Below are 27,055 nucleotides of genomic sequence, written 5' to 3'. Positions count from 1 at the left end.
GTACATATGTGATTGTCATGCGTGTTTTTTATGTGCATGAAAATCACATGTTTCAAAAGTAAAAATAGAAAAATATCATCTCACTTGCATGAAACTCCCATTTACATATGAGTGCGATGCAATTATTTTTCCTCTCATAAAAATGAATGGGCGGGTCCTGAACAGAATTGCCCAAAAATAGGACATTCTGTGACTTGACTATCTTGGACCATTGGTCCATAATAAAAATCACTTATGTACATAAACATATTGAAATTAATGTGTTGTTTTCACGCGTGAGTTGCGTCCATATTGGATAGAACTACACATAAAACTAGCCTGTGTAAATATGGCCTAATACTGTTGTATGATATGGCCATATTATTCTTTATCGCGCATTCAGTTACGCATTCTGTGTTTATCTGACCTGGTGTAAAGTCTTCACATAGCCAGTGCCATATTCCGTACCTGCAATCATTAGCCGCACCCTGAATATAACTCATGATATCGTAGCAAAAGGCAAAGAGGAGAAGCTTTCACTTTCATTTACAGACGCAGCAGAAATCTCTACCAGCTTCATATCACATCTGGAGGAAAACAGGTAAGAAGATCATAATGTATACATTTTGGGAGGTGGATGAGGCATGACCTTCTCAGTCTCCTATAAGTGGCACAGGTCAGTATGTGGGTGATGTGGGCTCCAGCTGGTGCCTTCCTCCCTATTGTATTTCCATACTATTTAAAAGCAGAAGTACTGCACAGAACACAACTAATAATGGTGTAAGGGCAAATTCACACTGCGATATAAGATGTTCGGGTCTCTGCTTGGTCTTCTGCATTGGTTCTTGGTTGGACGTTGCTCCCCGTTGCTGGTAATTCCCTCCGCTGCTGGTAGGATGCAGCAACAGCCAATATTTAGCTTACACCACACAGTGTCTTCTCTGCTAAATATGTACTACAAGCTCCTTGTATGTCAAACTCTACCATGACTGACCATCCAGGAATCCAATTTACATGTATCCACCTTACAGAGGGCAAGTTGACATTATGCTTAAGAAAGGGCATCTTTATTTGCTGAAGCATTGCATTCTGTACTGAATGGATACCTGAGAATAAGAGCAGTAACACTGATCTCCAGATGTCTTCCGAGATGCTTTGAATCTCTCTGTTGATGCATCGCCTGTACCTTGGGGACTTGATGTCCTACGATTACCTTCACAGCAGGGGATTGTCTGAATACATCCAGAGATTTCCCTTGATGAAATCTTCCTCCATAGACCTTCCCCGACTTCTGTGACGGAAAAATGTTGGACGCATGCACAGATATCAGGAAGGGCTCGGGAAATTTAAAATCTCCTTGCTTCAATTACCAAATGTAGCCAAGAGCCTGGAGAAGGGCCGAAATGCCCCGGTGAGCCATCCGTTATCATGTGATTGCTGTTATCCATTGGATAACAGCGATCACATAATAGTTTAAAAAAAAGCTTAAAAAGTTAAACTTCCCCTACCAATCTGATCAGTGAGGGGAGAAACATGTTACCTAAGGCCTCCGGCGATCTTCAGTCCCGTGCTCCTCTGCTGATCTATCTTATTCAGATCGCTACCTATAATGCCGACGTAATTTATGAAAAAGTTCCCCGGGAAAGCCTGAGTGCCTTCTGTGTGAGACCGCCGCACCTCGGCAAGCTTATGAAGCCTCACAGAGCGCCACTTTTGCACCCTATCCCTGCCACTGAGGTCCAGAAATATCTCCAAAAAAGGGTAACAACCATGAGAGGAGGAGGGATACCCGGTTTTATTGCCCCATGTGCCCATTCCAACCGGGCATCAGTAATTACCCCACTTTTGAGACATACCACACAGTTTACATTATTACTTTTATCTAAGATTTAGGGACTGCCAAAGGGGGGATTCTTTTTAGGGAGTCAAGTTTTTTTATTTCTTTTCTGCACAAGTAAGCAATGGAGCCCTGAAATTTATTCAGTTGTACCCTGAGAGCTGCTGGGTGTTCCCTCCATTAAAGGTCTAGCCATGTGTCCAGTAAGCAGATTGGGGCTATAATGGGGGTATTGCTGAACACAGAAGAACCAATGCTATAGAATTTGGGATGTGTCTCCCCAGTTTTTCCTGCTCAAAACAAAAAAAAAAAAAAAAAATTATGATGAAAGTGACATACTGGTGAAAAAAATGAAATTTTATAGATTTTTCACCTATTTTATAATAACTTTGCAGAAAACTGTGGGGTCAGAATGCTCAGTACACACATAGATAAATGGAATAAGGGGTCTAGATTTGAAAATGGAGTCACTTGTGGGGGGCGTTGTATCGTTTTGGCAGCTTGATGGCTGTACAAGTGAGAAATGGGGCCTGGAATGTATTCAGTTGTGCTCTAAAAGCCATTATAGGCATAGCCATGTGTGCAGTAAGCAGATTGGAGCTACAATGGGTATGTTTCTGAACACGGGACAAACAGGGGTATCCATTTTAGGGTGCAAGCATATATTCATATGTGTGCTGTACAAAAAAACACTGTTTTTAAGATGACTGAATTGCCAAAAACATACAAATCATATTTTTTTCCTTCTGCTTTGCTTAGATTCAAAAACTCTTTTGTCAAAATATGCAATATACCCCAAGATGAATTTGTTAAGGGGTCTAGTCTTCGAAATAGGGTAATTTGTGGGGATTCTCTATCATTTTGGCTGATCAATGGCTCTACATATTGGGCAATGGGGCCTGAAACTCCTTCCAGCTAAATGTCTGTCCTGAAAGCCACCGGCTTCTCCTTTCAGCGTGGGCCCTGTTGTACATGCGGACATAAGATTAGGGCCACAATGCGTATGTTTATGTACACAAAACAAACGGGTATCCACTTTGCAGTGCAAATCCTCATTTTCACATACACTATAGAAAAAAAATTACGTATTTGCAAATGCATGAAATTATATTTTTTCTCCTCTAAATTGCATTAACTCCTAAAAACAAACTGTGGGACCAAAATACTCCTGACCCCCCTCAGTGAATATATAAAGAGGTGTGGTTTTTAAAATGTGGTCATTTGTAGGGTATCTATCATTCTGACACCTGTAGGTCTTTGCAATCTTGGCTTGATGTAGGAAAACAAAGTGTTCCTCAAAATGTTAACAAACAATGTTACATTTTTACGTCTCTTAAATTGCTAAAAAAAAAAGCTAGTTTTCAAATGTGCTTCCAGAATAAATGAACAGATGGAAATATATATATCATCAAAAATTGGTCAGTATGTTTGTACATATATATTGTAGTTGAAAATGGGGGGAAAAAGAAAATGTACTGAAAATTTTCCCAATTTTGGTACTTTTAATAAATATACACAAATTCTATTACTCTATTTTTCCCACCTAAATTGAAGTACAATATGTGGCAAAAAAACTATGTCAGAATTACTTGGATATGAAAAACCTTTCTATGTTAAAGTGACACAAGTCAGATTTCCAAAATTTGCCCTGGTCATAAAGGCACAAACAGATTTGGTCACTAAGGGGTTAACATATTGTTTAATATCCAATGAATTGCCAGTTTCACATGAAATAAATGTTTTTGAGATATGCAGAACTAAACACCCACATTTGGAATGTCCACATGTTCTCCTTGGTACGTGTACACCTTATGACTTGAATTGCCATCTGCGCTGTAAATGATCTTTACTCTATTGTTGTCTTCCTCCATCCTGCTCCACCATTCAATCTCCAAATCCCTTGTAACTACCTGCTCCACCTGATACAATTTATTTCCAAACATCCTCCATTGCTCCACACCGTCTCACCTTCTTATTACCAAACCGCCCATTCTCACCAGATTCTGCATTGTAGGCCTAATTCCAGTGTAGAATTATTTAATAGAGATGGCAGAATGGAGCATTAGAGAATAATTGTGTTCTTATATTGTTCAGGAAAAGATATGGAAGACCTACAGCAGCTAAAAGATAAGATCCTGAACTACCAGCTGGCAGGGACTAAGTTGGGAGAACTTGGCTACACACGTATCCTGATCCAGATCTGCGGACATGCTGGAAATGGCAAGTCTTCACTCATCAACTCCTTTAAGCATGCCTTGTATAATGAGAAGTTCTCAATGTCTGCCTCTGTGGCACCAGCGGAGCATAGCCAGGGAGGGTTCACTATGGTGAGAAACTCATATAAGCTCACTGATGTCATCACACTGGTGGACAATCGAGGCTTTGGCAAGTCAGACAGTTTTGAGAAAGAAGAACTTTATGCTCAACTTGGTAAGTTCTCCCGTAACCTTGAATCAAGTATATTACTGATTTACACATGATATCCAATGTGAAAGTCTAAGATAATATGTGTAGGGGAGTGTATCATACTAAGAAAGATTATGTTTCTTGAAGCTCTATTTGAAGGTTTTTTTTGTGCAGATTCAGGAAGTGTGAGGGTTGACAATTGGTTGGCTGATCTTCTGATGGTCCTTAATCCTAAAAGTATAGAGCAAACTTTCCAAATGTTCTGTTTGGCTAGTTCACCAAATGTTGGCTAAAAGTTTGGTTTGGTGCAAATTAATTTGAACCAAACTTTACCAATACCCTTAAAGGTGGTGTATAACGCTGTCAAAGAGCCACTGTCTAAGGAAAAAGAAGACAAAGAAGTAAAAAGAAACAGAAAAGAAAAGGAAGATGAAGAATTTGAGCAGGTTTGCTTCAGACAAACCTCCTGAGGCCTGGGTTCGCACCAACCTCAACTTTCAGCAAAGTTCGACCCAAAACAGGTTTGCTCAATGCTACTAAGTAATGAACAGAAATTTCCATTTCCTCTTACATTGACACACTTACATCTATAGATTGGTGCTTTATTGTTGAGCTTGATGCAGAGGAACCTTGTAAAAGTTATCTACCCTGACTCCAAACCATATTTTAAGATGCAGCCCCAATAAAGTTTGAAGAGCGGGTTGAGGAGAGTCTAGTAGTTCACAGAGCTACTTAATCCCCATGAAATATTAAGGAAGGCTGATTCCTGGCACCAGTGATGGCTTCCACTGCAGGAGCGTCTCCTCCCCCCCCCCCCCATCCCCTTCCCACTGATGCATGTGATGGACGTGTCATAGAAGCTTATAGTTTCTATACAGATGACTTATGAAAACATATGGCAGGAACACTACTCATGTATTTGTACCTCCAGATATCTGGAATGACATTTGCTCTCTGTTCTTCCAGCCAACATCCAACCTCTGGATAAAAAAGTGGTCTGGAACCGGTCTTATGAAGAGAGGATGAAGGCAGTGACCTCTGCAGTATGTAACACTAATGACCTGCTGGTGCCGATATATGTCCACAGGTGAGACTCCTACAATTACATATGAAGCAAAGGATGACGCCATCATTGTCCAAGCCCACAAATTACAGGGAAGGTTCCATTCTGAAAATGATTTCATGTTGGTTTTTAATAGTTTCTCCCATTAATCTTCTGTATTTTATGATCAGGTCCTTAAAGGGATTGTGCAGTTTAGCAGAGCTGTAGCTTGTTTTCCTGCACTTGGGTTAAAGATACAGTATCCCACCCTCCCCCCATCAATCCTAAATTAACGTATTTTACCCTTTTCATTTATTTTGTCCTTACATTGTGGAGTCCGGATCTGGACATCTGAGGATAAGACCCCACAGTGTAACGTTTGGGCAGCCGCCTTACAGCTTAAATATGTGCAGAACGGCATGTTGGTAATTTGTAAATTGATAGTTATTGTCTGTGCAGTTTTGCAAGTAAAGCAGCTGTTTACCTAAAAAATTGTGCATCCATTTAGTTATCAATTTTAGACCGCGCCAAACAATATCTCCATTCTGTTCTCAGTTGTACTATGATAGTGACACTATGTGGCCATACTCTAAGGGGTGTAGCTAAAGGCTCATGGACCCTGGTGAAAGAATTGAGTTTGGGGCCCTTCTGTGCAACTTCTATTCATGGCTGCTGGTGACCATCTGTAACCTTTCACTGCATCACCGGCTCTATTAGGCCATGAAAATCCACAGCAGAAATCCCTGTGGTTGCTGCAGATTTCCGGCACAGGTTATCATTTGTTGGTGTCACAGTTCTGCCTGCAGGTTTAGCACAGTTGTTCAGTGCGATTTTTCTGATGCAAAATCTGTGTTAAGAAACGACTTGTCATTTCTTTGTCTTCCGCATGTGGATTTCAAGTACACAAGTGGAAAAAAAACCTTACCTGCATACACTACAGTAGATTCACAATAAAAATGACAGACTTCCGGTACGGTTTGATGTGGAATTGGCATAGATTTCATCAGAGGCGTAACTTGAAGCTCCTGGGCCCCAATGCAAAACCTGGAACGGGGCCCCTAACTATAATGCTTTATACATAGTACTGGGCTCCCTATATGGAAAAGAGAGGCCTTATGGGCCCCCTAAGGCTCCTGGGCCCGTGTGAAACCGCATCCCCTGCATCCTCTATAGTTACACCCCTGGATTTTTTTTATGTCGAATGCGAAGTGAAAAACACCATGGGAACGTGGTCTTAAGTAACCCATCACTGCAGCACCAGTAGTCAGGGGTGTTCCTAGGACCTTAAGACATCAGGTGCACAAGTGTCCTCCTATGTGCCCTCTCCACAGTGGTAGTGTCCTCCTATGTGCCCCCACCATAGTTATCATGTCCTCCTATATATGTGCTCTTGCCATAGTGATAGTGTCCTCCTATGTGCCCCAACGTGATCGTATCCTCCTGTCTGCCCCAGAGCGATAGTGTAGTGGCCCAGAATTAACAAGCCTCTTTATAAGTGTGCATCTGTTTGTCCTGTGCCTTTGTATTGTCAGTGTCTTCTATGTGTATGAGGTTGAATACCCACTTGCGTTTTCCTTGCGCGATATCACTGCTTATTTTCACGCGATTGTCAATGGAACGTTCTAATTTTAAAAACATATTGCACAAAAATTGCAAAGCACAAACTAGCGACGCGTTTTTAACATTAGAAAGTCCCATTGACAATAGCGTGAAAAAAACGAGCAAGAAAAACGCAAGTGTGCAGGAGCCCTAAATATGATGTGTATTGCACCTTTGCAGCACTGAATGGGTTAACTGTCTGGCACGTAATATTCTGTCTGGAAATGTATCTTTTTGTCAGTCATGTGATTGCGCTATGTATATGTGTTTATGCAAAGTGTGTGCAAGTCAGCCTGCTTCTGAGTCTTGCAAAGTGAGTTGGAGCAAGTCTTGAAAGAGAGGTCTGCAAGTGAGCCACACAGACACTGTCTGCTCTGTGTGGTCCAGAATAGAAGAGGCAGAGAAGTTCCAATCAGCGTGCCTTGGGCCCTGTTCACCCAGGCCTGCCTTCCACTAATACGGAGGACTGAGAGAGAGGAAGTGAGAGGAACTGCCATGCAGCGCTGAGTGGCTTCTTCCTAAAAAGTGAATGTTGACCGGTAGACAGCTGGAGAGAAGAGAGTAGCCCAGAACAGAACCTTGCAGATAACTTGGACTGTGGACTCGTCTGTCATCCTGTGATTCCTCCCTGCAACATAACTAATTTGTCTGCACCAGTGTCCTGATGGCCTATGTAAAGTGTTAGGACTGTTAACCATTACTACAAGTAAACGAGCACTGCCGACCGTTCCCGGTTATGCTCTGAAAGTTAGCCCCATGACAAGGCCTAAATCTACCCCGCTATCTCCTCGGCTGTGGGCCTACTCGTCGGATGCTGCAATAGTATCCTGTATGTCCCCTCCACAGTGATAGTGTCCTCCTATGTGTCCCCACAGTGATAGTATCCTGTGTATCCCCTCCACGGTTATTGTGTCCTGCTGTGTGCCCCTTGTGCAATGATAGTATCCTCTAGGGTGCTCCCACAGTGATAGTATCCTGTGTGTCCCCTCCACAATGATAGTATCCTCTTGTGTGCCCCCTCCACAGTGATTGTGTCCTCTTGAGTGCCCCCTCCACAGTGATTGTGTCCTCCTATGTGCTCCTTGTGTGGTGATAACTCTTCCTACCCCTGTGACCAATCACATGTCCATGACACCATGAAGGTCATTTAGCTCCTCCAGCAGCCCTATATATGTGACTGGTTACATGATCACATCATCATGAAGGTCCTTTAGCCTTTTTCTGCTCTTCTGCAGCAAACAGCTGATGCCTGCTTTTGCCCCCTCCCTCTTTGCTCCCAGGGCACATGCCCCCTACTTCCCCCAAGCTACGTCCCTCAGTTTAGTAAACCCATTGTCATACACCCTATTAGGGAGTTTTGAGTTATTAGAAGTGTCCTCTGATCAGGATCCTTATCTCTTGGTCATAGTGAGGAGAGGTTTCATAGATCATCACTTTAAAGGACCTGTCCTCTCCTGCATTACACATACAACACATCGATGTGAATGAGCAGGGCAAGTGTGGGGGGAAATACGGGTCAGCAGAGTTAATGAAGAATTAAACAGTGTTCCCTGCTCTGACTGTTGGGCATCTCAACTATATTATATCCATATGTCCTAATAGTGATTGAGGATACTGGTAGCCTCAGACAATATAACACTGTAGTGGCTCCACTGATGCCATTCTTATTCTCTTGCAGTGTGGAGAAAAAAATCACTGAGGAAGATAAAGAAGACATGAAGACGCTTCTTACGACCATTCATAATATCACAGGTAAGAGAACTGTCAACAGCTAAAAGAACCCCATAAATAATCCTCATGGCTGCTGGCTGCGGTCTACCCCAAACTTGCTGCTGCATAACCAGGTTTCTTAAGTGACCCATTGATGCAGAACTAGTCTCCAGAAGCATTGCTTTAGGGCTCCTACCCACTTGCGTTTTTTTAACACTGCGATATCGCTGCGTTTTTTTAACGCGATTGTCATTGGGACTTTCTAATGTTAAAAAGGCATCGCAGGTTTGCGCTTTGCAATTTTTGTGCAATATGTTTTTAAAAGTGCAGTTACCTCCAGTGATACCTGAGTGGCTTCTTCCTAAAAAGTGAGTGTTGAGTCTTAGACAGCTGGAGAGAGGAGAGTGGTCGGGAACAGAACCCTGCAGATATTTTGGACTGTGGACTTGTCTGTCATCCTGTGATTCCTCCCTATAACATAACTAATTTGTCTACACCGGTGTCCTGCTGGCCTATGTAACGTGTTAGGAATGTTAACCATTATTACAAGTAAACGAGCCGAGCAATGCTGACCGTTCCCGCTTATGCTCTGAAAGTTAGCCCCATGACAGAAGCATTACCTACAGTGCAGTTACCTCCAGTATTGCTGATTACAGTGCAGTTACCTCCAGTAATGGTGATTACAGTGGAGTTAAAACAGATTGTCTAGTTGCCAAACAATTTTTAAAGTAACACTGCAAATGTGCTAGAATAATAAGAGAGGCCACAGCAGTCAGGTGCTGTTCTCCTGACATCACTGCTCAGCCGTGGGAGCCATAATGTCAGGAGAACCGTACCCGACTGCTGCGGCCTCTGATTGTCTGCAGTGCTTAGGGGTATTATTGTATCTTGACGCCACCGGAACTAGGAGGTGAAGACAAGATGCACGCCCACGACCAATGCTCCCACCTGGATTCGCTGGGCAGGATAATGGGTAGGCATTAGAGATGAGCGAGCACACTCATCCGAGCATGATACTTGTTCGTGTATTAGGCTACTCGAAATGCTCGGTACTCGAGTCGAGCAACGCACGGTACTCGAGAAAATTACTCGAGAAAATTTCATTTCCCTTCCCCGCATGTTTAGCGCCATTGTTTAGCTAATAAGCATGCGGGGAAGGCATTACCACTTTCTGCTGTCACGTGCCAGCACTCTGCCCGCCAACAGCAGTGAGTGGCTGACGGGATCAGGTGACCGCCGAGTACTTAAACTGGTCCCACCTGCGGCTCGCCTCAGATGCATGCTGGCAGAGGTTAGGGAAAGTGCTGCTGCTGATATAGGGAAAGTGTTAGAGTAGGATCCTGTCTTTAAGAAACCCAACGGTCCTTCTTAGGACTACATCTGACCGTGCATTACTGCTGTGGCTGGCTGGGAGCAGTAGTGCACCATTTTTTGTAAGCATCTAGGCCTGTGCAGAGCATTTCAGCTGTACTGTTCTGTGTGTGCAGTGCATTAGGCAGAGGTACAATACAATACAGTACCCTAATATTTCCTGGGCCACTGCAGACCATTTCACAGATACCATTCTCTGTGTTGGGTGAAGTAGCTGTAGTTATCAGCATTATCCACTGGCTTTAGAGTTTTCTGCCACTGTGCAGAGTGTCTCACAATACCCTTTCCTTGGGTGCAGTGAAGTAGCCACAGCTATTAGCACTGTACACTGGCTGCATAGCTTTCTGCCCCTTTGCAGAGTGTCTGAGCAGGCAGACTCCCAGGAACTGTTTTCGGGTTCCTGCCCTGAGTGGGAAAAAACAGTTCCTCTCTCACCTGAGGAGTTTGTCATGACCGATGCCCAACCTTTGGAAAGTTCCTGGAGTCCGAGTGATGAGGCTGGGGACTTCCGGCAACTGTCTCAAGAGCTTTTTGTGGATGAGGATGATGAGATACAGTTATCTGTCAGTGAGGTAGTAGTAAGGGCAGTAAGTCTGAGGGAGGAGCACACAGACGATTCGAAGGAAGAGCTGCTGGACGATGAGGTGACTGACCCCACCTGGCTTGCTAAGCCTACTGAAGACAGGGCTTCAAAGGGGGACGCAAGTGCAGCAGCAGGACAGGCTGGAAGAGGCAGTGGGGTGGCCAGGGGGAGAGGCAAGCCCAGAGCCCTGAATCCACCAACTGTTTTCCACAGCACCCCCTCGCGGCAAGCCTTCGTGCAGAGGGCTAGGTGTTCAAAGGTGTGGATGTTTTTTAATGAGAGCGTGGATGACCGACGAACAGTGGTGTGCAACCTGTGCCACACCAAGATCAGCCGGGGAGCCACCACTACCAGCCTCACCACCACCAGTATGCGCAGGCATATGATTGCCAAGCACCTCACAAGGTGGGACGAAGGCCATTCACTGCCTCCGGGTCACACCACTGCCTTTTTCCCTGTGCCACAATCCCCCTCCCAGAACGCAGGAACGAGCGCTTCCCGGCCTGCACCCACGCCCTTACCTCCATGGTCATCCACGGTCTCTAGCAATGTCTCCCAGCTCAGCGTTCAGCTGTCGCTAACACAAGCGTTGGAACGAAAGCGGAAATATGCCACCACCCACTCACATGTACAAGCTTTAAACATGCCCATGGCCAAATTAATCAGCCTGGAGATGCGTCTGTACAGGCTTGTGGAAACGGAGGCTTTCAAAAAGATGATGGCGGCGGCAGTCCCGCAATTCTCGGTTCCTAGTCGCCACTATTTTTCCCGGTGTGCTGTCCCCACCCTACACCAGCACGTCTCCCGCAACATTACCCGTGCCCTCACCAAAGCAGTTACTGGGAAGGTCCACTTAACAATGGACACGTAGACAAGAACTGGCGGGCAGGGCCACTATATCTCCCTGACGGCACATTGGGTGAACTTGGTGGAGGCTGGGACCGAGTCAGAGCCTGGGTCTGCTCACGTGCTACCCACACCCAGAATAGAGGGTCCTACCTCAATGCTGGTATCTGACCTGCTCGGCAAGGTGCACCACGTTTGCACACATTTCCGCAAGTCCACCACGGATGCTGCCACCCTCAGGACACTGCAACGTCGGTTTCAGCTGCCAGAGCACCGACTGCTGTGCGACGTGCCCATGTGCTGGAATTCTACGCTGCACATGTTGGCCAGGCTGTATGAGCAGCATAGAGCAATTGTGGAATACCAGCTGCAACATGGGTGGCGGAGTGGTATTCAGCCTCCGCAGTTCTTTACAGAGGAGTGGGCATGGATGGCAGACATCTAACAGGTCCTTGGAAACTTTGAGGAGTCTACCGAAATGGTGAGCGGTGATGCAGCCATCATTAGCATTACCATCCCGCTGCTTTGCCTGCTGAGAACTTCACTGCTAAGCTTAAAGGCCGATGCTTTGCGGTTAGAAGAGGAGAAGGGGATGACAGTATGTCGCTGGATAGCCATACCACCCTCACTTCTGTATCTCAGCGCGTTTTGAAGGAGGAGAGTGAGGAGGAGGAGGAGGAGAGGGAAGAGACTGCTGTCCACACTTCAGAGGGTACCCATGCTGCTTGCCTCTCATCTGTTCAGCGTGTATGGACTGAAGAGGAGGAGGAGCATCCTCCTAGTGAGGACAGCGATGTGTTGTGTACTGGGACTCTGGCACACATGGCTGACTTCATGTTAGGCTGCCTCTCCTGTGACCCGCGTATTAGTCGCATTCTGGCCAATATGGATTATGGTGTACACCCTTCTCAACCCACGGTATAAGGAAAACCTTTCCACTCTCATTCTCGAAGAGGAAAGGGGTATGAGAGTGATGCAATACCATAGGGCCCTGGTGGAAAAACTGATGCTAAAATTCCCATCTGACAGCGCTAGCGGTAAAAGACAAAGTTCAGAGGGCCAACTAGCAGAGGAGGTGCGGGGATCAGGCAGCATATCCAGCGCAGGCAGGGGAACACTCTCCAAGGCCTTTGGCAGTTTTATGGCTCTCCAGCAAGAGTGTGTCACTGCCTCCCGAGGCAAGACTGAGTCGGAGGGAGCACTGTAAAAAGATGGTGAGGGAGTACATAGCCGATCGTACCATGGTCCTCTGTGATGCCTCTGCTCCATACAACTATTGGGTGTCAAAGCTGGACCCGTGGCACGAACTTGCGATATACGCCCAGGAGGTGCTGGCCTGCCCTGACGCTAGAATTTTGTCAGAGAGGGTGTTTAGTGCTGCTGGGGGATCATCATGGATAATTATACCGGCCTGTCAACTGGCAGCGCCGACATGCTTACCCTCATAAAGATGAACAAAGGCTGGATTTCCCAAGACTTCTTTTCTCCACCGGTGGAAAGCAGCAAATCCTAAGGATTCTTTTCGCTGCACCAGGAGAAAAATGCATCCTCTATCACCCCAAAAAAGGGGAGAATTAGCTTTGTCTATCCCTCTCGGATATTATTACTCCTCCTCCCCCTAAGGGTGACTACCCACTACAGTTTTTTTTCACTGCGAAATTCGGAGCGTTTTTTTTTCTGCAGGGGTCTATAGGACTTGTAATGTTAAAATCGCGATTGCGCAAAAATGCGATTTTGCGTGATCGCGATTTTACCATTACAAGTTCTATAGACCCCTGGAGAAGAAAAAACCGCTGCGAATTTCGCAGTGAAAAATAAACGGTAGTCACCTTAAAACAGCATGTCATCACGCTGAACTGCCAATTTTTCTGTGGCCCAAAAGGCTCTGCTACAAATTAAGCAACAACGAGCTGTATCTTTAAAAAATGTTTATGGGTTTCACCTGCCCCGGGGTTCAGCAATTTTTCATGGGTACACTTGTACTCTTGGTACACCAATTTTTCAGGACATTGCCTATACTGTTAGCAAACTAATTTTTCCAGGCTTCGTCTATACTCTTGGTAAACAAATTTTTTCAGGTGTTTGCCTATACTCTTAGTACACCAATGTTTCCGGGGTTCGCCTTTACTCTTGCTACAAAAATGTTTCAGGGGTCTGCCTATACACTTTCTACAGAAATGTTACAGGGGGCCGCCTATACACTTTTTACTGAAAGGTTTGAGGGGTTCACCTATACTCTTGCCACAGAAATGTTACAGGGGGCTGCCTACACATGTCCTACTGAAAGGTTTGAGGGGTTCACCTATACTCTTGCTACAGAAATGTTACAGGGGGCTGCCTACACACGTGCTACTGAAAGGTTTGAGGGGTTCGCCTATACTCTTGCTAGAGAAATGCTACAGGGGTCTGCCTATACACTTGCTACAGAAATGCTACAGGGGGCCGCCTATACACTTGCTACTGAAAGGTTTGAGGGGTTTGCCTATAGTCTTGCTACAGAAATGTTACAGGCGTCCGCCTATGCATTTGCTATAGACATTAGGGTGGTGTGGCTATCAAGCGAGCGTGTGGCATGAGGGCAGCTGAACACTGCGCAGGGAAAAATTAGAGTACGCTGTGGACGCAGGGTCATGCGGTTGATTGGACAGCAATGCCAGCATGTAACCAAGGAGAAGAGGCAGCAGTGTCACCCGAAGGTGGTTATTGTCCTTGGTTGCAGCTAGTGTGGTGCTTAGCTAACATGTACCAGTGCATGTGCCTTGTTAATGATGGTCTGTCCAAAGTAAATTGTTAGGGGGGTGACCGCCAGTCTCTTGCCCCAATTTGGCTTAATAGTGCGACCTGGGAGCCTCAGATGCAGCCATGCATGCTGCTCTTGGAGTTCCCTACCCGTTACTGTGGTGTTTTCATGACTTTCTGATGTTTTCAGGTGATTCACACAACCTCCCCCATGCGGAGAATCGGTCAGCTTAAAAAAAAATAAGAATCATAGAATGGTAGAGTTGGAAGGGACATCCAGGGTCATCTGGTCCAACCCCCTGCTCAGTGCAGGATTTACTAAATCATCCCAGACTGATATTTGTCCAGCCTTTGTTTTAACACTTCCATCGAAGGAAAACTCACCACTTTCCGTGGTAACTTGTTCTACTCATTGATCACCCTCACCATCAGAAAGTTGTTTCTAATATCTAATGTGTCTCCTCCCTTTCAGTTTCATCCCATGGCTTCTAGTCTTTCCCTGTGCAAATGAGAATAGGGCTGATCCCTCTGCACCGTGATAACCCTTCAGATATTTGTAGAAAGCTATTAAGTCTCCTCTCAGCCTTCTTTTTTGCAAGCTAAACATTCCCAGATCCTTTAACTGTTCCTCATAGGACATGATTTGCAGACTGCTCACCATCTTGGTAACTCTTCTCTGAACTTGCTCCAGTTTGTCTATGTCTTCTTTAAAGTGGAGTGCCCAGAACTGGACACAGTATTCCAGATGAGGTCTGACTAAGGAAGAGTAGAGGGGGATAATGACCTCACATGATCCAGACTCTATGCTTCTCTTAATACATTCCAGAATTGTGTTTGCCTTTTTGCCTGCTGCATCACATTGTTGACTCATGTTCAGTCTATGATCTATTAGTATACCCAAGTCTTTTTCCCATATGCTGCAGCTTAGCTCAATTCCTCCCATTCTGTATGCGCTTTTTTCATTTTTCTTGCCCAGATGTAGGACTTTGCATTTCTCCTTGTTAAATACCATTCTGTTAGTCGCCGTCCGCTGTTCAAGCTTTTATAGATCTTTTTGAATACTCTCTCTCTCTTCCCTGGTGTTAGCTAATCCTCCTAGCTTTGTGTCATCAGCAAATTTGACCAGTTTCCCATCAATTCCCTCCTCCAGATCATTTATAAAAATGTTGAACAACACTGGGCCTAGGACAGAACCTTGTGGTACCCCACTTGATACATTCTTCCACTTGGATGTGCAGCCATTTATGACCACTCTATGAGTACGATCACTCAGCCAGTTCTAAATCTACCTAACAGTTGATCCACCTAAATGCTCGAGTCCCCCATTGACTTCAATGGGGTTCGTTACTTGAAATGAGCTCTCGAGCATTACGAAAAGATCGACTCGAGCAACAAGCACCCAAGCATTTTGGTGCTCGCCCATCTCTAGTAGGCATCATCTCCCGTGTCTTCTCTGTTGGTTCCTATAAAATCCCCTTTCGCCACTCAGCACTGTTCCCTTCCCGGCTCCTGCACTGTCAGTCTCCTGTCTGCCATAATTGGATGCCGCTGAGGAAACTGACAGCGGCTGAGCGACTGTGGCAGAGCAGGGAGGGGTGAAGGCAGAGCGGCGGACCCACTAACATCGCGGGACGGACGACTTCCATTTACTACAAGGTAAGCCATCTGTGCGATTTTTTTCCATCATGAGTGGAAAATCACAGTTGATTTCCACTCATGGTCAGGGGAGAATCTTTTAACCTTGCATGTCTATGGATGGACATTACAGAAGAACTCTCGGCAGCCGCCTGGCTGTGTATTCCGTAGCGATAATCCATCCGTGTGCATTGGGCCTTAGTAGGGCAGCTTTTATTGTTGTGACCTGCTGTACATGGGGTGAATAGTCAGACAGCAACTTCTGACAGCATTCCTGAAGAGTCATGCCATTCCTCATGGACAATGTATGCCAGTTCACTAATATTCTTGGGTTTGGTTACTGCAGTCAGCTGCACATCCCACCAAAGAAATACTTTTTTTTGTATATATATTCTTTATTTTTCCATTATAGTAAAAGGGGAAAGAGTTACAACAAAGGTGAGATAAAATCAGTAAGTAATCACATTGTAAAACAATCAATCTTATACATAACAAAGAACAATAACATTTATGACAAAAATGGAATAGAAATCATCAGATAAGAAAAAAAAAATGCAAAGAATAAAACCTAGATGTAGCGCAATCAAATAGAGAGATACGAGTCACTCAATGATTAGGAGGCATCAACGCATTGTGGTGGTGGACCTGGGTCTACGCATGTGAAGGAGAGCTGAACATTCCAAAGATTTGCAAACTTCTCAAAATCTCCTTCTCGTCTGACTCTGACCCTCTCGAAGGAACATATAGTATTCACCTCATTATACCATTCCAAGATAGAGAGAACTGCGCTGTTTCTCCAGTATATAGGGCTTAAAATCTTAGCTGCATTTATGAGGAACGGGAGAGTGGGCTTGTAGTTAATAAGTCTGGAACATTTATATTTAAGAGGACGGTCTCAAGTGTAAGGGGGATGATAGTTTTGAAAATAAGACCAAGTACCCTTTTGATCTGTTCCCAGAAAGCTTGTAAGAGTGGGCATGAGAACCAGATATGAGTGTACAAACCAATACCATCTGATCATCTCCAGCATAAAGGGCAATAGTCTGGATCTATTTTATTGAGCAGAGCTGGGGTTTTATACCACCTGAAGATGATTTTGTAATGTAATTCTTGGAATCTAGTGGAAGAGGAGGATGAGTGTGATCTGCAAATGATATCCTTTATCTCATCAGCGGTAAAAGTGGTGTTAAGTTCAGACTCCCATCGTGGAGATAAAGGAGGGTGGTTGTTAATTCTGTATCAGAGCCCTATAGATTTTAGAGATTGATTTCTTAACAGGTTGGGGATTCTAGAATAATTTGTGAAATGGAAGATTCTGATCCGTGTCTATAATATCTGGAGAATGTGTCACAACTGAGTCCTTAATGATGCGTAAATCTTCGCTTTTGAGTAAAGTGTCTCCCAGGTGGTTCAGGAACTGTAAGTCCAAGGGTACAGACTTGTGCGTAATGAGGCAGCGGCATTGTAATGCAGTTAAGTAGGTGTCACTCATAATTTTCTGCTTAAGCGTTCTACATTTATTAGGAATTAATGCAAGGAGTGGAGTATAGCTACTGATTTGGGGTACAAATGTATGCTTTTTGTTAAATTTATGCCATAAACTCAAGGTTAACTGGGTGAAAGGGTTTTGGATCTCTTTCAATTTAGGTTTGCTATATGAGGTGGTCCAGAGTAATATTTTCTGATCATTGTTTAGTGAAAGAAGTTCCAGCTCCACCTAAAGCTTAGGACTTGTTTGGCAGGTTAGGTCCATCATGCGGTTCAAGTGTGATGCAATTCAGTACAGTTCAAAATCTGGGAGCCCTATGTGAACACACCTTTTGATTTTGATAAGTGTTGTGTGTTTAACCCTATAAGGTTTTTTAGTTTAGCAAAAAAGGATTTGCCGGACCTCTATCGGAAGAGTTTGGAGTACATCTAGTATTTTTGGCAAGCAGGCCATTTTAATTAGGTTCTTCCTGCCAAACCAGGAAATCAGCAGAGAGCTCCAAGAGATAAGGTCCTTCTCAATTCTCTCAAGTAGAGGCACAAAGTATAAATTGTAAAGAGGTTCTGGGATATTTTTGCCCCTAAATATGTAATCTGTTTACCAGAGTTTTTGAATGCCAAGATTTTTAAGATTTCTATCCATGGGTCAGGCTTGATATTTATATTTATTATATATTACATTTTCTGATTTTTGAAAGGTTTAATTTAAAATTGGAGATCTGGCCAAAGTTCCTAAACTCTTGTAGAAGATGGGGGGATTGAGATTTTGGCGTCTGTAAGAAAAACTTAATATCATCCACATAGGAGACCGATTTGTGTTCCTTGGACCCACACTTCATTCCCGTAATTTGTTATTTCGTCTGACTTTTTCCAGAAAGGTCTCCATAGCTAGAACAAACGATAAAGGAGACAGGGGGCAGCCCTGTCTAGTTCCATAGTTAATCTGGACTGTAGGGGAGAGTTAATTTTGATTCTAGTCAAAGTAAGGGAGTACAAGGCCATAATCTTGTCTATGAATTTTTCTGGAAAACCAGATTTTTGAAGGGACATTCACGAAAATAAGCAGTCAACTCTATTAGCTAAACTTTTAGCTGATATTTTAACATTATTATTAAAGATATGGGTCTATACCACAGGATAGCATCTTTTCTCTCTTTGGGGATTAATATTATATGTGCTGAATTCCTACAGTCCTCTCTGTCCCCCATCTCTCTCTTCTCCTGCCCCATCCTAGCTGCCGCTCACTACAACACCGCTCTCAAACATGCCCTGGATGAAGCGGCGCCCCCCCCAGGACCTGAGCCATCCGATGTAGAACGCGGCAGCCCTGGCTCACGCCTCAAACACGCTTCATCCGGCAGTGCTCTAGAAGTGCTGAATGGCTGTGGAGGAAGTCACAAACGTCCGCAGACTTCCTCCACTACAAATTCATGCTCAGAACCTACAACCTCGCCCTCCACAACGCCAATCAAGTCTACTTCACCTCTCTAGTCTCCTCACTATCGCACAACCCTAAACGGCTCTTTGACACTTTTCACTCCCTTCTCAGCCCTAAACCGCAGCTCCTGTGATGGATCTCAATGCTGTTGAGTTGGCTGCTTACTTCAAAAAGAAAATTGATGACATCTGTCAGGAAATAACTTCCCAATCCCAGAGTAGCCCTGACCCTAGTCTTGTCAGCACTGCATCTAGCTCCTGCTCACTGTCTGTACTCAGACGAGCGACAGAGGAAAAAGTCTCCAAATTGCTCTTTTCTGCTCGCCCCACCACCTGCGCTAGCAACCCCCTCCCCTCACACCTCCTCCGATCCCTCTCCCCAGTGGTCATCTCCCATCTCACCACTATATTCAACCTCTCTCTGACCTCTGGCATCTTTCCCTCTTCTTTCAAACACGCCATCATATCCCCACTGCTAAAAAAGCTGACTCTGGACGCGACTGATGCTGCCAACTACCGACCCATCTCAAATCTCCCCTTCATCTCCAAACTACTAGAATGCCTGGTTTACTCCCGCACTCTCTCCTAGACCCCTACAGTCTGGCTTCCAACCTCAACACTCGAAAGAAACTGCCCTTTTTAAGGGTATCCAATGACCTACTGACAGCCAAATCGAGGGCCGATTACTCCCTACTGATCCTCCTCGACCTTACCGCAGCATTTGACACTGTTGACGACAAACTCCTCCTCAGCATGCTTCGCTCCATCGGCCTAAAGGACATTGCTCTCTCCTGGTTCTCCTACCAATCTGACCGCTCTTTCAGTGTCTCCTTTGCTGGCTCAACCTCCCCTCCTCTTACCCTTGTTGGGCTCCCCCAAGGCTCTGTCCTCGGCCCCCTCCTTTTCTCTATATACACAGCCCCAATTGGACAAACCATTAGGAGATTTGGCCTCCAATACCTTCTGTATGCTAACGACATCCAGCTATACACCTCTTCCCGTGACATCTCTACACCTTTCCTCCAAAACATCACCGACTGTCTGTCTGCTGTCTCTAACACTATGTCCTCTCTCTACCTAAAACTAAACCTCTCTAACACTGACTTACTAGTATGTCCACCCTCCACTAACTGATCTCATCCTGACATCTCCATCTCAGTGAAAGTGGCAGCAGCAAGGTAGTCCTTAAATTTTTCAGTGATGGCCCACACCAATGCTAACAATTCCAGTTTGAATAAGATGTAATTTTGATCATTTCTTTCAGGACCTTTGAGAGCTAGTGTATGAGACTACTATTTTCTACAATATAGAAAAATCATTCAGTGCGTGTTGAATACATGTATAGTCAGTCAGCCTAGGATTTTCCTGTAAAAGTACTATCAGAATATGGATTATGGATCTATGGAAGGTTTAGTGATAGGATTTTCAGTAGCAGGTTTTCTATTTTATGTGTACTGTTGTATATATATGTAAGTGATTACATTTTTTCAAGAACCTCATTTAATCCATGGGGGTGTAGGGTGTTAAAGTAATAAATGAAAAACATTTCTTTTGCTCTAAGCTTTGAAAATTCACCTTTAGGTATCTGTTCAATTGGAGTTATTTTCATTAGGGAGGGGTCAGAATTATGATGGAGAAAAAAATGTTTGGAAAGACTGTGTTTAAGGAAGTTTTTGTTTATATTATATCTGTGCTGATTGACCCGGGCTCGTAGTGAGTTGATTGTGCGACCAACATATCTTATCTGGCAGGGACATTCAATCAGGTAGATTAAATGTTCGGAGGCGCAATTTAGATGTTGCTTTATTTCAAAAGGTGTATCTGAAAGTCCTGTATTGACATTTTTTCTCCTGTGACAGATATTGGCGCAGCATTTGCATCCTGATGATCCACATTTATAAACCCCTATAGAACTGAAAAGAGATATGGGATTCTTCTTATGTTGATTTCTGCTTTTTTTGGAATTTTTTGAGGGACGGGATGGGGCCAAAATGTTGCCCAATGTTTTGTTTCTTCTGAAGATTAAATTTGGGTTAGTTGGTAGATGATCCATAATAAGGGGGTCACTTTTCAGGATATTCCAGTGTTTTTTGAGGACTTCTCTTAGTTCTTTCTGTTTTGAATTGAATCTTGTTATGAAGCATAGATCAAAGGTGGAGTTTGTAGGTCTATTGTTTTTCTTTTGTTCTTTATTACTTTGAGGGATCAAACGTTCTTCAAATTTAGCCCTATTAAGGGAGCTGTCCAAGAGGCTTCTTGGGTATTTCCTCTCTGTAAACCTCTTATATAGGGTTTCTGATTGTTTATCGAACATTTCTATGGTGGAACAATTTCTGCGTATTCTCTTGAATTGGCTGTATGGGACGTTGATCTTCCATTTTTTCGCGTGACAACTTCTAAAATCAAGAAAGCTGTTCGCGTCAACCTCTTTGAAATGAGTTTTGGTGTGGAGATTACCATCCTTGATGTATATATCTAAGTCCAAGAATGTGATTTCTGATGTACTGAAGGTACCTGTGAACTCTAGGCCCCAAATATTAGTGTTTAATGACTGAATATATTGTTTGGCTTCTTCAATCGGGCCATCCCAGAATAAGATGATATCGTCTATGAACCGTTTGTAGAAGATTATATGGGGGTCATTGATCTGCTGTTCAACTACACCCATAAAGAGGTTCGCATAACATGGCGCACATTTTGTACCCATGGCGGTCCCTTTTACCTGCAGAAAAAAACGGTTGTTAAATTTAAAGTAATTATTTTGAAGAATAAATTCTAGACTGTTGAGTATAAATTGTTTTTGTCTTGGTGGTAGTAAGGTGTCATTTTCCAAAAAAGATGCGGTAGCTTGAATGCCTAAAGAATGTGGAATACTGGAATATAAAGAACAAACGTCAAGGGTTATTAAGGTATATGTTGTTTTCCATGTGAAATTTTGCAGTAATTGAAGTAGATGTGAGGTATCCTCAAGTAAGCTGGGAGCTGGATGACGAATCTCTGGAGTTGTCGATCTATATATTCTGACAGATTACTTGTAAGGGAGCCTATACCGGCAATAATAGGTCTGTTCCAATAAACATTGCCTTCTGAGAACCCAAGAATCTACTCTCTACACGCCGACCAGGATTTTAGGGGTGTCAACATCACTGACACCCCTACAAAGTAAGTCAGCCTTCCACCTATTATCTATCTGCCCAAATATACTGGAGCATCAAAGGTTTTTTCCTTGTGTTTATATTCCCATTGGGGTTGTGAAGGCAGTCTTTTCTCTGTCAGCCTTGCTCATAGGTACCTGCCAGTAACCACTGGTCAGGTCAAGGGTGGAAAAATATGCTGCAGTACCCAGGGCAGTTAATTATTTCTCAATACGGGAAGAGCATATGCATCTTATGTGTTACATTATTCAACTTACAGTAATCCACACAATAGCGTATGCCACCATCCTTCTTTTTGACGAGCACTATTGGGGCTGCCCAGGGGCTATAGATCTCCCTAATAATGTGATTCTGTTTCATTTAAGCAATCATGTCCTTGACTTGCTTGTATGAGGATGGGGGCATTGGCCTGATGGGAGAATGGCCATTAGTGGAGATGACATATGTAATGTCCTTTACTTTACCAAAGTCTAGGTGGTGCTGGCTAAAAGCAGCCTGCTTAGTCAAGACAACGTCTTTCAACCCTTAAATCTGGGTCTCAGATGTCTGTGCATCTCCTAGGTCGAGATCAGCAAGCCAGGATGGCAAACTAGTGGATTCCTTCCTCACAGTTTGCATGCCCTACTGAGCACCCTGCTCCTCCTGATCTAGTACATCTTCAGGGGAGAGTAAGGATACTTGTGCAACACTTGTGTACTTTTTGAGCTGGATGGGAACGTTACCGATATTGATTAACTGGATGGGAATCCTGCCATCTCTTACTATATTTAAGTTCCATGCCACCATCAGAAATGGAAACCCATCAATAGAAATGGGTTCCACAAGAGCTTCATAGGCCCTCGCCATGAAGACCTGGGCGAGTCTGATACCTTAGAATAAATTCAGACTCTGGTGGGACTATGACAGGTCAGACGTCTTTAACATGGGCTCTGCCTATGTGGTCTTGTGGGTTAGCAAACCGCTAGTGGGCAGTAAGATCTTTTATAGCTGTTTTCAGGACGGCTTGCTGGGCTTGAGAGGCTACGGGAATCGTAATCTGCAGAGCCTCCAGCATTTCTGAGTAGCAGTTTCGAAGTATATTCATTTCAAAGGTTATTATGGGAGCGTTTTTATCTGGGGCATCCACCACAAGGATACCCTTGTGACACAGCTCCACTCTACCGGCTACCACATTGGGCTCCCAATACCCCCATATTGGTACGGGTAACCTGTTACTGGCCACCTGATTGATTAGCTGTTTGGGGGAACAACAGACCACGTCAGGAGACCAATATTTTTCAAAGTCTATTTTTTTTATTGTCGTTACTTGTGATCCAGTGTCCAGAAGTCAAAGTCAGGAGTTTCTACAAGGACCCTTTCCTAAACTAATTTCAACTAAACTACTAAATCCATCCCATCAGTTACCTAAAACACAGAGGAGCAGCTTCTAGCTTAACTACTGTTAAAGTACAGAAAGAGAGAGCATTGAAGAGATTGTCAATATAAGGATTCAACCACATTTCTATGTTATTCTGCTTGCACAATTGTATCTTTGGAAGTGTGTTGCGTTCTCATTGGACTGTGCTATATTACTTTGCCTCCGGCAATTGAGTTTAGTAAACTGTGCGCTTCAAGTTGTTAAAAATCACATCACTGGACTCGTGTCAAGTTATTTCCACCATCTTGATAAAAGTCCAACTGAAGTGCTGGCGTCACCCGTGACAAATACAAATCTAAAGGAAAAGAAGATCCGTATACAGGTAACCGCTAAGTCAGCATTGCCTGGAGAGGCCTTCAGGGCCTTGGCATAAGGTTGCATGCTTCCCTCTGGGAGAGGACTCGGGTAGAGCCATCGTGAGAAGTGTTACTTCTACCCCGCCAGCTCCTCCGTTGTGGGCCCTGCGCCTCGGTCACTGCACTTGAGACAACACCTGATTTGCAAATGTGTGCGCTTTTGAAGTATTCTATTCAGGGGTTAAATATTCTGAGACTGCAGTAGTCATTAGAAGTGGCATTTTGTGTTGAATTTGGAGAAACCCTTTGTTATACTAGTTGTGTTTAACTATTTAGACTGTTTTTGGTTGATTGGCTTTTTACAAACAGCTGAAAATTTGTAAATTTGGTAAATAAACCTAATTTGCATTAGAGGCTGAATAATAGTATTGTAATGATATATTATATTTAAAGGAAGTGAACAGTCCATGGCTGAGAAGTCTTTCATCCATAGTGTGAGGAGATGAGTGTTATTTCACAGTCCCATGCGGGAAGATTACATCCTTAAATATTGTAAAGCAGCAAGTTTAAGCCCTACTAACTTAGGCCGCCTGCAGACGGCCGGGTCAGATCCGGCTACAAGAATTCTCACAGCGGGACCCGACCCAAGCGTCTGCAGAGAGCAGCGTGTCACTCACCTGCTCCCGCGGCCCCGGCTCTTTCATGTGCTAGCTGCCGGGCAGCCGGCGCATGCGCAGAGCGGAGCCGGCAGTCGGTGAGTGACAAAAGCCTTAAAGGGCTTTTGTCATTAGAAAAAAAATGTCTATACTTGCCTATTTCTCCACAGGCAGTCTTCTTACCACATCTTGTCCTCCAGTCCCCCAGCTCACGTCAGCTCAAACTGGCCGGATCTTCTTCCTGTGATGTAGTGTCCATTCGCTACATTCTGCTTCCTGCAGGGAAATGTACACTATGTCACTAGTGATGTAGCATTCACTACCTGGCAGGAAGTAGAATGTAGCGAATGGACGCTACATCACAGGAAGAAGAGGATTCAAATAGTTTGCGGTGACGTGACCTGGGGGACTGGAGAAGCTAGAAGATAGGTGAGGAGAAGATCTGATAAGAAGACTGATGGGGAAAAATAGGCCACTATAGAAATTTTTTTTTTTCTGATGACAAGATCCCTTTAAGGCCTGTTAACATGTGCATTGGGGATTCCGTTTTCCTGCTCCATTATGGTTACAAGACAATGTAATCCCTTGACTGAATGGTTCCATTTTATGACTGAACCAAATGACATAGAATGACCTCATTGAATATAATGGGGTTTGATCGGTTCCTGTTGTCCTGTCCTGTGATTAAGGCTTCTCTTACACAGGTATTTTTGTACAGGATTTAGTGCAACCTTTTCAGCGCTGCACTAAATGCCTCCATTCTTTTCAATGGGGCTGCTCACACAAGCATCAAAGCGAAGTGTTTCTAACGCTGCACTTTTACAGTGATGCATGTTCTATCTTTTGACGTTTTCAGGCCTGCGTCTCCCATTTAAAATGAATGGGCAGCGGTTTCAGCGTTGTCGAAAACATGGCACAACTTGGTACCAAGTTTTTGGCAGCACTGAAATGCCCTAGCTACACTACCTGAGAGGATGCCGGGCACTTGTCAAGCCGGCAGAGGATCTTTTGCTGGTAACGGGAATTGGAAATGAATGGCCATGATTGGAGCATCCAGCACTGGCTGTAATTGGCTGAGCAGGTTGTTACTCAGTCGACTTACCCAATCAGAGCAATCTCTTGCTGGAGGCGCCTGCACCCATTGCCATAAAGGCAGACGCATTCACAAAAGCCACAGATTGCCACAATAAATTAAAATTTCCATGTTTCTGGCTATTAAACGTAGCCAAGAGCCTGGAGTTTTCACGGAGGGCCATGGTTCATGGTCACTGGACATTTGTTCGCCATTATCCAATAGATAACGGCTATCATGTAAAAGTAAAAAGCCAGCGCTGGATGCTCCTATCACAGCCATTCATTTCCAATCCCAGTTACCAACAGCCTGCCCCGAGGTCCGGAGCGTGGTGCTGGGGACACTGAGGTAAGTATTGATTTTTTTTTTTCAGCATCCCTGGCTGCCTTTTCAGCTGTGATGCTGAAACCGGGCGGAATCTGCAGTAAACACCTGTGAGGGAGGGCTCAGTGGACAAAAAGTCCTGATGAAGATGTGAACTCGCCCTAAGTCTTCTGTTTTCTGCCTTTCAGGTTTCCTTCCATTCATTGTCCTTACTAAGAAATTAAATGGTGATGCTGAACAGATGCGCCTCCAATTTGACAAGACATCTGCAGAAAACATATTTGCGGTGGAAAACTATACTGCGAAAAACAATATCAAATCTCCCGGGAAGGACAGAAGCTTCCTTACCATCCTGTCAGCTGTTCTGGACCTTGTGGACTTTGTTGCCAACTCAGTGATCCCTACCTTGGACACCCCAGAGCAGGAGCACTTAAAGCGGGTGCAGATGTTACTGACAATGGCATGCAACAACGAAGTTTTAAGAGAAAAGGATAAATTGATGAAAGAGATTATGCAAGCGAAACCCCAACCAATGCCCAAAAAAGAAGAAAAATGCGTTCTCTTGTAACCAATCTTAACCCCTTACTGACCAGCCCATAGTCTTTTTACATCCTAGGTTTCTGGGCTTTAATCCCCAGGGCTGTAAAAACACACTTGCTCTGGAGATTAAAGCCCTGCCTGCTATAGATATGACAGCTCCCTACTGTCAGCTGCCAATAGTAGCTGATAACCTGGAGCTGTCAGTAGGGGCCGTGATATGCAACCCCCGATGACGTGATCGCTATTATCCAATAGAGAACAGTGATCGCATGGAAGTAAATAACAAGCGAAAAAAAGATAACATTTCAGCTCTCCTAAAGAATAGGATACATTAGGGAAGCTGAAACTACTCAACTCCATCCTACATGATGTCCCACAGCGTTCTGGTCCTTCCAGGACCTGATGCCACCTTCTACGCATGCATTCCAGACATAAAACGTCAGGTGCATGCACAGAAGCCCTGGAGGCCCGGGAAATTTAAAATCACCCTGCTCCCAGCTAGTAGTACCATAGCAACATATTATGTTAGGCTGAATGAAGACAATGTCCATCCAGTTTATCCTGTTTCACCCCCCTCCCCTCCCCCTGTTAACCAGAGGAAGGCAAAAAACCCCAATAAGGGTGACTACCCACTACAGTTTTTTTTTTTTACTGCGAAATTCGCAGCATTTTTTTTTCCTGCAGGGGTCTATAGGACTTGTAATGTTAAAATCGCAAGTTTAACATTACAAGTCCCCATACAAGTCCCCTGCAGGAAAAAAAATGCTGCAAATTTCGCTGTGAAAAAAATCTGTAGTTGGTGGTCACCCTAAGGCAGATGCCAATTAGCCTATTCAGGGGGAAAATTCCTTCCCGACTCTGTAGTGGCTCAGAACACCATCCTGGTCCCCTCCATAAATGTCATACATGTTTGTCCTATGTAG

General features: G+C 44.2%; 1 protein-coding gene across 1 annotated transcript; it reads left to right on the top strand.

Annotated features, from left to right (window-relative positions):
* The first annotated feature begins 530 nt into the window (after positions 1 to 530).
* Positions 531 to 26,759, top strand: LOC136577698 (uncharacterized). Its single transcript, XM_066577614.1, has 5 exons — positions 531 to 580; positions 3,911 to 4,246; positions 5,189 to 5,309; positions 8,542 to 8,615; positions 25,781 to 26,759. Exons 2-5 carry the CDS (start codon positions 3,919 to 3,921, stop codon positions 26,158 to 26,160), a joined length of 903 nt encoding a protein of 300 aa, XP_066433711.1. The 5' UTR covers positions 531 to 580; positions 3,911 to 3,918; the 3' UTR covers positions 26,161 to 26,759.
* The last annotated feature ends 296 nt before the right edge of the window (positions 26,760 to 27,055 follow it).

This window comes from Eleutherodactylus coqui, chromosome 8, assembly GCF_035609145.1.
Source record: "Eleutherodactylus coqui strain aEleCoq1 chromosome 8, aEleCoq1.hap1, whole genome shotgun sequence".
Lineage (NCBI taxonomy): Eukaryota > Metazoa > Chordata > Amphibia > Anura > Eleutherodactylidae > Eleutherodactylus > Eleutherodactylus coqui.
The sequence above is the reverse complement of the archived record's forward strand: the minus strand, read 5'-3'. Positions and strand labels throughout refer to the sequence as shown.